Source organism: Siphateles boraxobius, unplaced genomic scaffold (genome assembly GCF_051911475.1).
Source record: "Siphateles boraxobius isolate OS27281-9 unplaced genomic scaffold, OSU_SipBor_1 9, whole genome shotgun sequence".
Classification (NCBI taxonomy): domain Eukaryota; kingdom Metazoa; phylum Chordata; class Actinopteri; order Cypriniformes; family Leuciscidae; genus Siphateles; species Siphateles boraxobius.
In genome coordinates this window covers 4,057,054-4,069,284 of record NW_027509219.1, presented here as the reverse complement: position 1 = coordinate 4,069,284, position 12,231 = coordinate 4,057,054, and the positions used below count along the sequence as shown (strand labels likewise).

General features: G+C 37.9%; 1 protein-coding gene across 19 annotated transcripts in view; it reads right to left on the bottom strand.

The window, feature by feature from the left end:
• Positions 1-12,231, bottom strand: part of prdm16 (PR domain containing 16) — a 252,325-nt gene that overhangs the window by 108,393 nt on the left and 131,701 nt on the right. For all 19 annotated transcript variants that reach the window (XM_077223733.1, XM_077223748.1, XM_077223734.1 and 16 more), the window contains exon 3: positions 7,267-7,317. In XM_077223733.1, the coding sequence (XP_077079848.1) occupies positions 7,267-7,317 (51 nt within the window). The remainder of the gene's footprint in view (positions 1-7,266; positions 7,318-12,231) is intronic.

The window sequence follows — 12,231 nt, the reverse complement described above, 5'->3', positions numbered from 1 at the left end:
CACAACTATAAAAGTATATTAATAATGCAGTGCTAATTGACATAGCATTTATTACAGAATAAAAACTATCAAATATATTTTCTGCCATGTTCTGATAAAAATTGAAGAAAGACAATTACATAATCCAATAATAACATTTTCATTAGGAAAATATATTTAAAAATATATTACAGAATACAAATGATTTGCTATTGTTCATTTGTTATTGTGTATTTGTTTTCTTAGCCAATTAAAAGCAAGAGATAAGAAAAAATAACCACAGATATTAACTATGGAAATGTCCCACTAACATTTGCAACCACAAAGAGTAACATACTTTTTTTTTAAATCAATCATTTTTTTCACTTTAAACCTAAGAAAATACTTTTTTTATTCAGCTTGAAAAGTGTGTATGTGCTATCTGTCTTTAAAATAAATGCCACTTGGGTTGATATTTCATAATATAATGCAGTGACATTTTAGGAGTTTAGTGTCCAAATAGTTTTGGGACCACTGCACACATAGTTCCTTGCCAGAAATGAGCCTGGGGACGTGGCTGTACCCGCTCTGAGCCAGCGAAAAACAAATGCAAAACCCAGTATGGAAAGAGTACTAGAGGGTCCCAGACCACCATTACCGCAAGGGCACCCCAACCGTCCCGAACCTATAACGTCTTTAGAAAGGGTTTCCATGTCAACCGCAGCCCGGTTGCGAGTTATTATATGAGTGCAGCTCAGACTTCATTCACACAACTGAATTAATGAACACCCACTCAGAGAAATAGAAGAGGACTTTGAGTAAAGACAAAGCAAGCCACTTTATCCTGCCTTTGTTCGCAGACAGTTCCCTTTCAGACATCATAGAGAGAAAATAGAGTGATGCCGTTTTAAATAGTTAATATACTGCTCATTCAGCAGCCTTCTATTTGCTCTCCATCCCTCTTCACTTTCTCCCACTTGAATTCCAGCACAGCCGAGCAGAGCTGTGCCGTCACAGACCAGCTTCTGTATACAATGGATCATTCCATCCTCAATCACTGATCTTTCTCTTTCACAATCTCTCTCGCTCTCTTTCTGCCCCTCATACCCCTCTCTCGCTCTCACACACACACACACACACACACACACATTTTACTTTTCACACTGTATTCGAGGCTCTCGTTCTGTGAACGCTGGGAAGATCAGGGATAATGACAGCATTCTGCTCTGGAAAGGACAATTCCCACAGATGTGGTAGAAAGAGACATTTGTTTTCTGTTCTTGTCAAAGAGGAGCGATACTATGACAGGAGATGCCTTTGGGAATAAGAGGCCAGATCAAAAATGTCTCGTATCCGCCTTCGCAAACGTACTTCAGTGGTTTCATGTATATGTGTACTGTGTGTGCGCTCCAAGGAGCCAGAAAGCCGTATATTGACAATCAAAAGACAATGTTTGTTTGTATGCTTGATATAAACACGAATAAGCGTTGTGATAGCATCAGTGTCATTATGTCCATTACCACAGAAAATGATGTCAACTCATTTTAACAAAAATGTTGTGCAACGTATAGTAATGCTCTTATAATGTAAGTCTGGAAGATTTAAAATAAAAATGTAAAAGGTTAAAGCACTTTATTGCATATTAAAGACTTTGTTTACCCAAAATTCTAAGTGTCATCACTTTGTGTCATCATACTGTTACAAAACACACAAGATATTCAAGATATGATGCTTCAAAAAGTTCATAAACACATTCTAAAAGAAATCTGTATAAATCGACCGATTTATGTGACCGGTTTATTGAACACAATCGCTTTATATAAGAAACAGATTTGAATTAGGGTTTTATTCACATATAAACACTGATCAACGCACATACACAGAGCACATCAAATATGGTAAAAGGAAATTTATTGAAAGGAAAAAAGGAAATTATATGTAGTACTTCTATAATTTCGCCATGGGATTACGCCTATTGCTAATAATTTTACTTATTCCAACGTAAAGCCGCCTCTCAGCACTAAACTGAGTTCTTTTTAGCTGCTTATTACGCTTAAACAGTCAAATACACACATAATAATGTCAAAATGCCAGTCTTGGTACTCACATAAACACAGTTTGTTATGTTTTTAAGTGAATGTAAACAGTTGAGAAAGTAAACACACGTGTAACAGTATAATGTATCCGTGCGTCAGTTCTTAAAGGGACAGCAGCCTAATATACCTGCTGCCAAATCATGAGATAATGTTAAAGATATCTACATGGCAGTATAGACCTTATTCACAGCAGCGCCATCTTTGATTTTTAACGGGAATGAAAGCGAGGCTGTGAGGGATAGGCATGCAGCTCTTCAGTGGGTTTTGTACAGTTATTTAATGTGTTTTTGGATTACTCTGCTGACAAATCACTGCCAAAATATCTTTGCAAGAAATGTCAGTAGACCAAAAAAAACAACAACAAAAAAAACAATATGAGCTGTGGAAAATTATAAGTGATCTAAGGAGCTTTATACAGCTTTTTACAATGGATGCCATTGAAAACATGGTAAGCCTTTCCCTCACAGCCTCGGTTTCATACCTGTTATGGCGCTGCTCTGCATAAGGTCTATTCCCCCATGGTATCAATGCCAAAATTGTGGCCAGTGAAAATGCTGAGTGGCCAGTAACAGGGGGACTTTAGTGTTAATTTCAACATTTAGTAATACATTATTAAAATCAAAAAGTGCATCTGTTACTATTATTTACAGGACCAACATTAACTAATGGGACATTATTGTAAAGTGTTGCAAACTTTTTTGTCTGAAGCATTCATGTTTTGGTGGAATTGACTTTCAAAGGAGGTCCAAAAATCTCTAAGGTTTCATTAAAAATATCTTCATTTGTGTTTTGAAGACAAACAAAAGTGTTATGAGTTTGGAACAACATGGGGGTGAGTAACTGATGAACAACTTTTCATTTTTGGGTGAACTATCAATTTAATTAATACATATTGATTCTTCTGTACAAAATGTGTTATTTGAAGCATAAAGTTGTCCAAACCACGCTTTTAGCGGCGGAGTCTACTGCTTTAGATTACGTTCTAGTTTTTGCATTACAGACAGTTCTAGTAGATTTGTTTCTCAACGTTAGTTTCATCATCATAGTACAGCAGCCACACAAAATATTGAAGTTCCGTAATTATAGTCAAATTATAATGCAGTGATATATATATATATATATATATATATATATATATATATATATATATATATATTTATTTGGAAATACATACATTGATTAATTTTGCAATTTAAAAAAAAATCTGTCCATTTTGTTGCCATTCAACTACAGTATTGGCTATTGCAGATGAAAGAGTGTGTAAACAATCATACACACCCTAATTGATTGTTCTCTTCAAAGAACAAAGTATCTTTACATGCAGTATATGCCACTTCAACAAGCACACACACAGAAATAAAAAGATTGTCAGTCAGGGGCCAATAAAACGTAACCGAGCCAGGGGCAGAGAAAGGATATTATCATTAAGTCTTCACATAGTCATGCTTAAAACCACAAATATTATTTCTACACAGCCCTCCTCCCCTTGTAATGACAGAAAAGGCTAAACATCTTCAATTGCCCCGTGTTTTCAGGCCGTCCAGCCATGAGAAAAATTTCTGTTTTAATTGAACAGGCATGCTTCAAATGAGCTCCTAAAGTGACAGCTAGAAAGCGTTGTTAAAAGCGTTCCAAACGCTTAGATTTGTGTTTACAAGCAGACAGAGAGACACTTGTAAAACTTTTAATGTGCTTTGAAAGACTCGTTATGCAATGTCATTTTTGAAATCGTCTGGATTGTTATTCAGATCGTATAAACCGGGCTTGCACAATAAGGCATGATTAGCACGTCAAATTTTTCTTCACACTTTTTTTAAACAACGTCATGTGATGAAATAGGAGGAAAGATTTTCAATTCCTTTCCCACCGGCCTCAGAGTCTGTGTTTGTGTGTGTGTGTGTGTGTGTGTGTGTGTGTGTGTGTGTGTGTGTGTGTGTGTGTGCGTGTGTGCGTGTGTGTGTGTGTGTGTGTGTGTGTGTGTGTGTGTGTGTGTGTGTGTGTGTGTGTGTGTGTGTGTGTGTGTGTGTGTGTGTGTGTGTGTGTGAGTGTATTGGGTGGCCATAACCCCTCTGCATTCTTCAGGCCGATCTACTGCCCCTGGGGCCGCCTGGCCTGGCGTATAATTGCCCTCCGCTACAGATAGTTACCAGCCTTCCCTGTCCCTCTCCTCTTCTCTTCTTCCCCCTGTTTATTCTCTCTGATTTCAGGCTCCTTTGGGTCATCATTCATCAATGGGGCCCCCCAGCCCCTGAGGACCCGACCGGGAGGCCCCTGTTACTACGCCTCCATAACCAGAGGCCATTTCTGATGGAGGTGCATTATACGGGGAACAAGAGAGCATGAAAATGCAGCACGAGGCAGGGGGTGAACGGCGGTGATTATTATATCCAGATAATCATTTCAAACAAATTATCATGATAATCAATCAATCGTCACATTTGAAGCAGCTCGCATCAGGGTTGCACAACGCCCCCTGTGACCTGTCATGTAGTTTGGGGCATAATCAGATGCCCTAAATTTACAGGGTTGCTAGAGATGATATTTTTTCAGGAGCGGATTTTCTTGGTTCAGTTAAGCTAACATTGGAGATTCATCATTTCCCCTACGGACAGAACTCCTCATTCTCATGTTAATGGCTAAAGCAACTCTCCTTTCACCTTTCCATGAAAAGTGGTGCAATGTACTGTACCACATGGTTGAACGCTTAAGATTATCGTACAATATGTAGTTTACCATAAAAGTATATATACATATATACAGTCGAACCAAAATGCATTCAGACACCTTCAAAATTTCTCACATCATCACAGTGTATTCGGTATAGTTTAGAAAATGGTGATAAAATATGACAAGAACTCAGAGTTATCAAATCATCTGTCTCATGGATGAATTATGATGAATATCTGTCAGCTGTTAAATTTAAGTACACAATTAGATAATACCAATTTAGATCAACCTGATCAACCTGATCAACCACCTGATCAACCATTTACTGACAAAAATTGTCTTGTGATTGTACTATCAGACCATAATCATTCCTCGATAAAAACAGTGTAAGTTAAAATAACACTGGGCATTATTGAAGTCTATGAGAGACCAGTCACAGCAGGGGCCACAAAAGCACTGATACCGTCTCAGAGAGCTTGTCAAAAGAGCCATTAATCTCTTTCCCATTAAAACATCAGCCGCCTGTTTTAGCTACATTTACAAAGCGAAATGTTTTAATATCCAGCCAGACACGCAGGCACAATGCCGGAGGCGATCTGTTTCAAATACAATTACAACACATTGATTTTCTATAATTAATCTATGTCTCAGTGTACTGTCATTGTCAGTTCACTATAAGCTTGTGTGTCACAAACTCACACTTACACACACTTTTGGTACAAAGTATGGTGGATTACATTTAAAAGAGCTCAAATCAAGGCTCAGGAACGTGTGTGTGTGTGTGTGTGTGTGTGTGTGTGTGTGTGTGTGTGTGTGTGTGTGTGTGTGTGTGTGTGTGTGTGTACTGGACAGATAGACTCAGATAGGCATCTCTGTTTCTGAGAGTGTTTGTGTTGTAAAGGAGGGATAACTGGTTAAAAGCAAAGGATAAATAAATAAAAGAAGCTCTTTTTCTTTTTGTATATCTACTGGGATTTGACTTAAGAAATCTTTCAGCTCTCATAATAAAAGTATTTTTTCTGAGCAGATGCATCTCAGAGACACAGGATGTGAGAAAAATAGATGGATAATGTTATAGATTATTTGGTACAGACGTTTTCATTGCATACACACACACACACACACACACACATCACACACACACACACACACACACACACACACACACACACACACACACACAAACACACACACACACACACACACACACACACACACACACACACACACACGTTCTCTATATCTGAACTCACACACACATAAACACAAATACTTGCTCTTATTTGCTGGCACATTATCATATATTCAGATGTGTGACAGTGCATTTAGTCTATTAGGGTAGATGATGAGGGAGGCAGTTATTCATAACACATGTATAATTCATGATATTAATAAGGATGCTTGGAGTGTGTCTGATGAGTTTTTTTTTGGTGACTCAACTTAGTGAATAAAATATGTTCTTAAAAAGATCACATTAGTTGTGAAAGACTTTGATGTGCAACACAATTTTGTTGAGAGGTCTCGTTAGTTTCGTGAATCGGTTCATTTGGACAGTGGAATTGCTTTTTTCGCTCTATATTCACACTATATTATTCTTAGAGGTCCATGTTCAGCATATTTAAGTTAGAAAGTGGAGTTGAACTGATTGTTTCACAGACTCTCTGCAAATTGGTCAGTGTGAACAACAATAAAAAAAAGTTCAAAAGAAAAAGTTCATTAAACACGAATCAAATGTACTGAAATCAATATGATTTCACAAGAAAGAAATACAGAAAAGAAGGAACAAAGAAAGAAAGAAAGAAAGAAACTTTTAAATATTAATATCTAATTGAACTTAATTTAATATATATATATATATATATATATATATATATATATATATATATATTGATAACTTAAGGTGAAAATAAATGTATCACTGTTCAGTCATGAAAATCTTCTGAGCTACAAACTGGTTCTCTTAAAGCCAACCACTACGGCCAATCAATCTGTTTGTTCTATGTAACCTGTTTATTTCTGTCCCGAACTGGCTTAACTTAGTACAGCACACCATGGGAGATTTCCTAGCCCTCCACCCTCCCCAGCACCACCTGCCTAGATCTGCAAGGGGGTTCTCTCTTTACTTTTCTTGCAGCAGATCGCATCCTATTCATAAATACAGTTATTTATGTGCATGTTGTGGCAGTAGCCTTCACTCATGCAGCAGCAGCATTGAAGATCCAGTCTATGTAAGCCTATGTACATTCCATTCATATCAATAAATGCTGTTAAAATCTCTCTCTCTCTCTCTCTCTCTCTCTCTCTCTCTCTCTCTCTCTCTCTCTCTCTCTCTCTCTCTCTCTCTCTCTCTCTCTCTCTCTCTCTCTCTCTCTCTCTCTGTGATTAATACATGTATTACACTTACCTTCAGGTAGCATAAAGAACCCTATTAGTAGCAAACTGCTGTTTCTCATTTTGCTTTTGTGTTGTTCATATTTGTGTGTGGTGAGATCAGCATATCTGTAAAGGTCTGTAAAGAGGGATGGACTGACAAAACAAATCTTACCTTTTTAATACAGCTGTCTTGAGACGACGTTTCATGATCATTCAGCATTTGCTGTGAAGACAAAAGATAACAGTTAATGATTAGCTTCTAAACATTAGTTAATGATTACTAATGACTACCGTCAAATAGAAGATCATGTCATTTTTATTGCCTGAAATCAGCACTTCATTGACTATTCAAAAGACTGATGTACCGTATGACTTCAAATATTCTCCTTTTACACTAAGGGCAAGTGTTTCAGGAGGTTTAAAAACAGAAATGATACTTTTACTTTACCTGTAAAAGTGTACATATGATCATGTTGATGTGGTACTGCTTTTGCTTTTTCAATGGTAATTGTTAGTATGCCAAAAATGCTCTTTATAAAGATTTAGTTCAGTATGAACCAGAATATTCTAAAGACTGTGACTAGCTGAGATTAGATGTGGGCTTTGAAACATGTCAAGAATTGAGTATTAAATGGCTTCTGAGTGATGAGTCTGGCGTTTGAATCTAAACCCCCCGCTGGGCCGCCACTATAGCAGCACAGGTTAAACCATCCCGAATGTGATGAAATGAATGCTAAAAAGTTTTAACCTAGACAGTTGGAGGAGACGTGGAATTAAAGGGCCTTCAGGAATATTTATACAGAGTGGGTTTTGGAGAATGCACCCAGTGTCCTGCTCATATGAGAAGCGAGCTTGTTCCAGGTTTGGAGATAATGGGACCTCATATGAATCTCAGTGGCCTTCATTCAGAGTAGAACAGGAAGAGGCTGTGCGCTGGGATTATTGGGAGCGTATGCAGGTTTTAAAGTAATCTGCAGTGCCCACAGCCCACCCGTTTCCTGTCTCATCCTCTGAATGAGGGGTGTGTGAGCGTGTGCAAAGGTTCTGATGGATTCTTGGATTGAATCAGACAGTTGAAGATTTCAGATGGGCTTAGCCACTGTGAGGTGAGTCACATATCTGTGATAAAGGCAGACAGAAGGACAGTTGTCAAGCTCAGAGGCGTATCACCTGCCTTTTTTGGTTTAATAAATTCATTTTATATAATAATTAATGATTATTATTATTAATATATATTCCTTATAAATTAGAAATATAATTTTAAAATAATTAATAATGCCTTTTTTTTTCTTAATTTTGGCCTGACCAGAGTCCAAATGTGTTCCTATATTAGCCAATATTAATGCAAATAAAATGCAAACTTAAGCTGGCATTCTGTCTTTATTCTCTCAATTTATATTTTTAGATTTTAGCTGACATAACACATAAGAAAAAAATGAATGTGTCAACCCCGTTACCATTAAAATAATGTGCCATTCCATAAATAAAAAGAAGTAAACTCTGCAAGGAAATGTCTGTAAATGTGTCATCACGTTTATCTTTTGTTTTAATTATTTAATTGATGTGGTAATTATTTGATTATTGATTGCTTCAAGTGATGATGACCTTTAACACAACACTAGCATTGCCAAATAAACACAGAAAGACCCTTTAATATAGCAAACATCGTGATTTTGCACGTTCCATTTGTAAGTAACCACGTGAATGAGGTGAATGTGATTGCAAAGGTGAGTGAGTGAGTCACTGAGGGGGAAAAGCAAACAGAATAAGTGACTCTTTTACAGAATACCCTCTACAGTCTGTACCGCCTTTATCAGGGTTTGATTGACAGCTCTGCAGACTGCCCAAAAAACTGTGGTTCTCAAAATTAGGCTGTCAATGTATCCAAGCCGCCCGAGTGGAAGCAATTACATCACAAATACTCAAACAAGTCTACTTAAACTACTTACATCCATAATTCAATCCTGCAGCGATGTCAGAGCAGCACGTATCCAAAACAACTTTACGCTTCTGCCGTGTTCACATGACACATTTTTAAACAAGAACCCCAACCCTACATATCTACATATTCCTAATTCATTAATTTGTATTTTTTTTCCTAATTCGTGTCTTTTTGCAACGCAGCATGTGATAGCAATAATCTCACACATATGCACAAGCACATACATCAGCCCACGCCACACACACACACACACACTGAAGTATAGTGTGTGTAGCGCAATTACTCTGCAGTTTGCTGCCAGACCAATGCTCTACATTTGCTCTGGGAAGAAGGTGAGATAGTTTTTCCTTTTAGAGTTTAAAGGTGTTAGAAATTGTTGAATTTCATGGAAATTAATAATGTGACTAAACAAATAGAGCCGTGAGTTGTGAATTGCTGGTGGGGAGATGAGAACGTGTGAAACAGTGTGACAGATTCATGAAGAGAGTTCACAGCACAACAGCTCTGTTTAGATTGTAAAACACTACCAGGTGCTCTCAGGTAAGTGAATAGTTTAATGCCAGACGTAAACACGCATATCAAATTATGCAAAACAGACCCAAAACTGTCAAACGTGCTCCAAACACACAAATTCTTGTTGTGTATACATTTCTGTCTTGTGCTTTTTCAACTCATTCCACTTTTCTTTTTTTTTTTCAGGTGAAAGCAATTGTCTCAATGACTGATTGAATGGTAAAGTCAGGAAAACATGGCATTACCACGCTACCAGAAATGAGATGAATCTGGCGAAACATCAGACATTGTTATCCGCAATCAATCAATAAATCAATGATATTTACTAAAAAAAGGTTTATATACTAGGGTTAGGCTTTGTTAATCTGAAGTCCTCTGTAGGATGTACTTTCCGAAAAATCTCTGTAAACGTGTGTGCGCGCGTGTGTGTGTGTGTGTGTGTGTGTGTGTGTGTGTGTGTGTGTGTGTGTGATTATCTACATATGCTTCGGCACTCAGCCATACAAATGACTGTATGTGTGAGTGTGTCAAGCGAATAAATAATGTATTAATTGGACGTCTGGAAAAAATGATTTGCCACAAGTGCTGGTGTGATTTATGACACGTCAGAATCATTTTAACTTCCCTCCCTTTTTTTTTTTCTTTGGCGACAGGACAATTTGTGCCACAGATAGAGAGGGAAGAGAGTGAGAACACTTTTCCCAAACAGACGTAAAACGCACAATTGAATCTCTCACAAGCTTCTCGAAACGTTTGCTTACACAAGTTTGTCAGGGCTTCTTATGTAAATGAAATTCGCTGTGAAGCTCTAGTGATTAGCGTGTCATGCTGACAGTGCTCGAAAGTGTCCGAAAACAGAGGCACTATGGTGGAGAACTGTAAAAATAAATATGAGTCGCCCGTGCTTGATGAAAGCGCAGCCACCTGTGCAGTGATTCAACACGAGTGTCTGAAGCAAATTAGCACCAGGAAAGTAGGTGTGTGTTGTTATTACTGTTATAAGCCCACCTTTGTTAGCAGGCACCATCAGGACTTCTTCTTCTCAACCTCGACCCTATTTATATTGACACACAGACTGAAGAAAAGAAAACAAGCTCACCGCACACATCCTAGCAACATTTTCCAGCACAGCTGCCCTAATAGACACACGACGGACAAAGAAAACAGTGCTTCGCCTCACAGGCAGGATTTTCCTGTGCTTTGCGTGACACCCAACGTCCCGGTTTGAAGAGAAGACGGCCTCGATCACGTCTAACAATGAGTCCTTGTCGCAGGCTAATTGGACTTCGATCTAATTGCAATTAGAGAAGCTTCGGTAAAGCTTGGTGAGCCAACTAAGCAGTTTGTCTCCCAGCTTGACATTGGGGGTATGGAGTAAAACAAGCACATTTTAGGGGCTTTGCAGAGGGAAAATTTCAGAGAACGTTGCCAAAAACAATTCCCCTCAAGTCTGGATAATGTGAGGCAATATAGAAGCGCGGCCAATAGATGGTTATGGATGTCAAAAGCCACAAGTTTCCAAAAAAGAACCAGTAGAGACCAACCTCAAGGCCTTTTGAACCGAGTGAGTGACATCCTGTTGGCTCAGACGACCACACCAAGAAAGCCACAAAGTGAAAGTTTCGCTTCGCAGTTATTGAGAATGTTCTCTCGTTTTTGGTGTGTGGAGAATTTAGATATGTAAATGCGTGATTGTTATTGATCTTGTCAATTAATGCGGAAGCGGTCGGCGCTCAGTTTGTGGCAGATGAATCTGAGACATGACTGCAGAACAAGAGAGAGGTTTTAGAAACTGGGGTTTGCGAATTCTGGCACTCATTGTTCTAGTCTGAAACAGAACAAAACCATGATGTCAAACATAATACATCGGATTAATTACTGTGATAACACACACATATCTAAACCATTATGCTAAAGGCTGTCTAATCTTTTAAATGCATGCATGTTGGACAACAAAAAAGTGCCTGTGGTGACATTACTGCAAAAGTATATTACGTTGTTTCTTGAACATATTGCGACTTTTTCAAAGTGAAATGTGCAGTGAGTAGTGCTAAAAAGCCATTTCATTTTCATGAAACTGATGAACGTGAATCTGGCAATGTTTTATGACATTGGTCATTATACGAATTGCGGCAGTTCAGTAATGAAATGTCCAGTGAGTGGCGCTAAAACGTTAATGCTCTATCGCGTTTAAAAAGTAACATACCACCTACAATAAACAGTACCCTAAACATAACTGATGGTGTAAACAAAAGAAAATGTGAGATATAAACGTACTTGCCATGCCTTTGAAACTTGCTTCTTTACGTTTTTTAGCTTTTTTATCGAGTGGCGTGACTCATACCAGAGCGCTAGTGCAGTGCAGAGCAAGTTTACTACGTCTGAAAAGTCATATATATATATATATATATATATATATATATGGAGCTGGTTATGTAATGCATGCATAACAATGTATTCGTCACAATTCATGAACTATGGTAAAAGTGTTTTCAGGTCGTATAGTATATGGTAATATAGTATTGTGCAAGGAAGCTTGTGGAAATAAGTCTGCAATAAAAGATATTTGTGTTTTACTATTACTAGTATTCATTTCAGCTAGAAAGATATAGGTACGTTTTGGACCACAACCCAAAATAGGACAAGCGGTTTGGAGAATGGATGGATGGATGGTATGTTTTT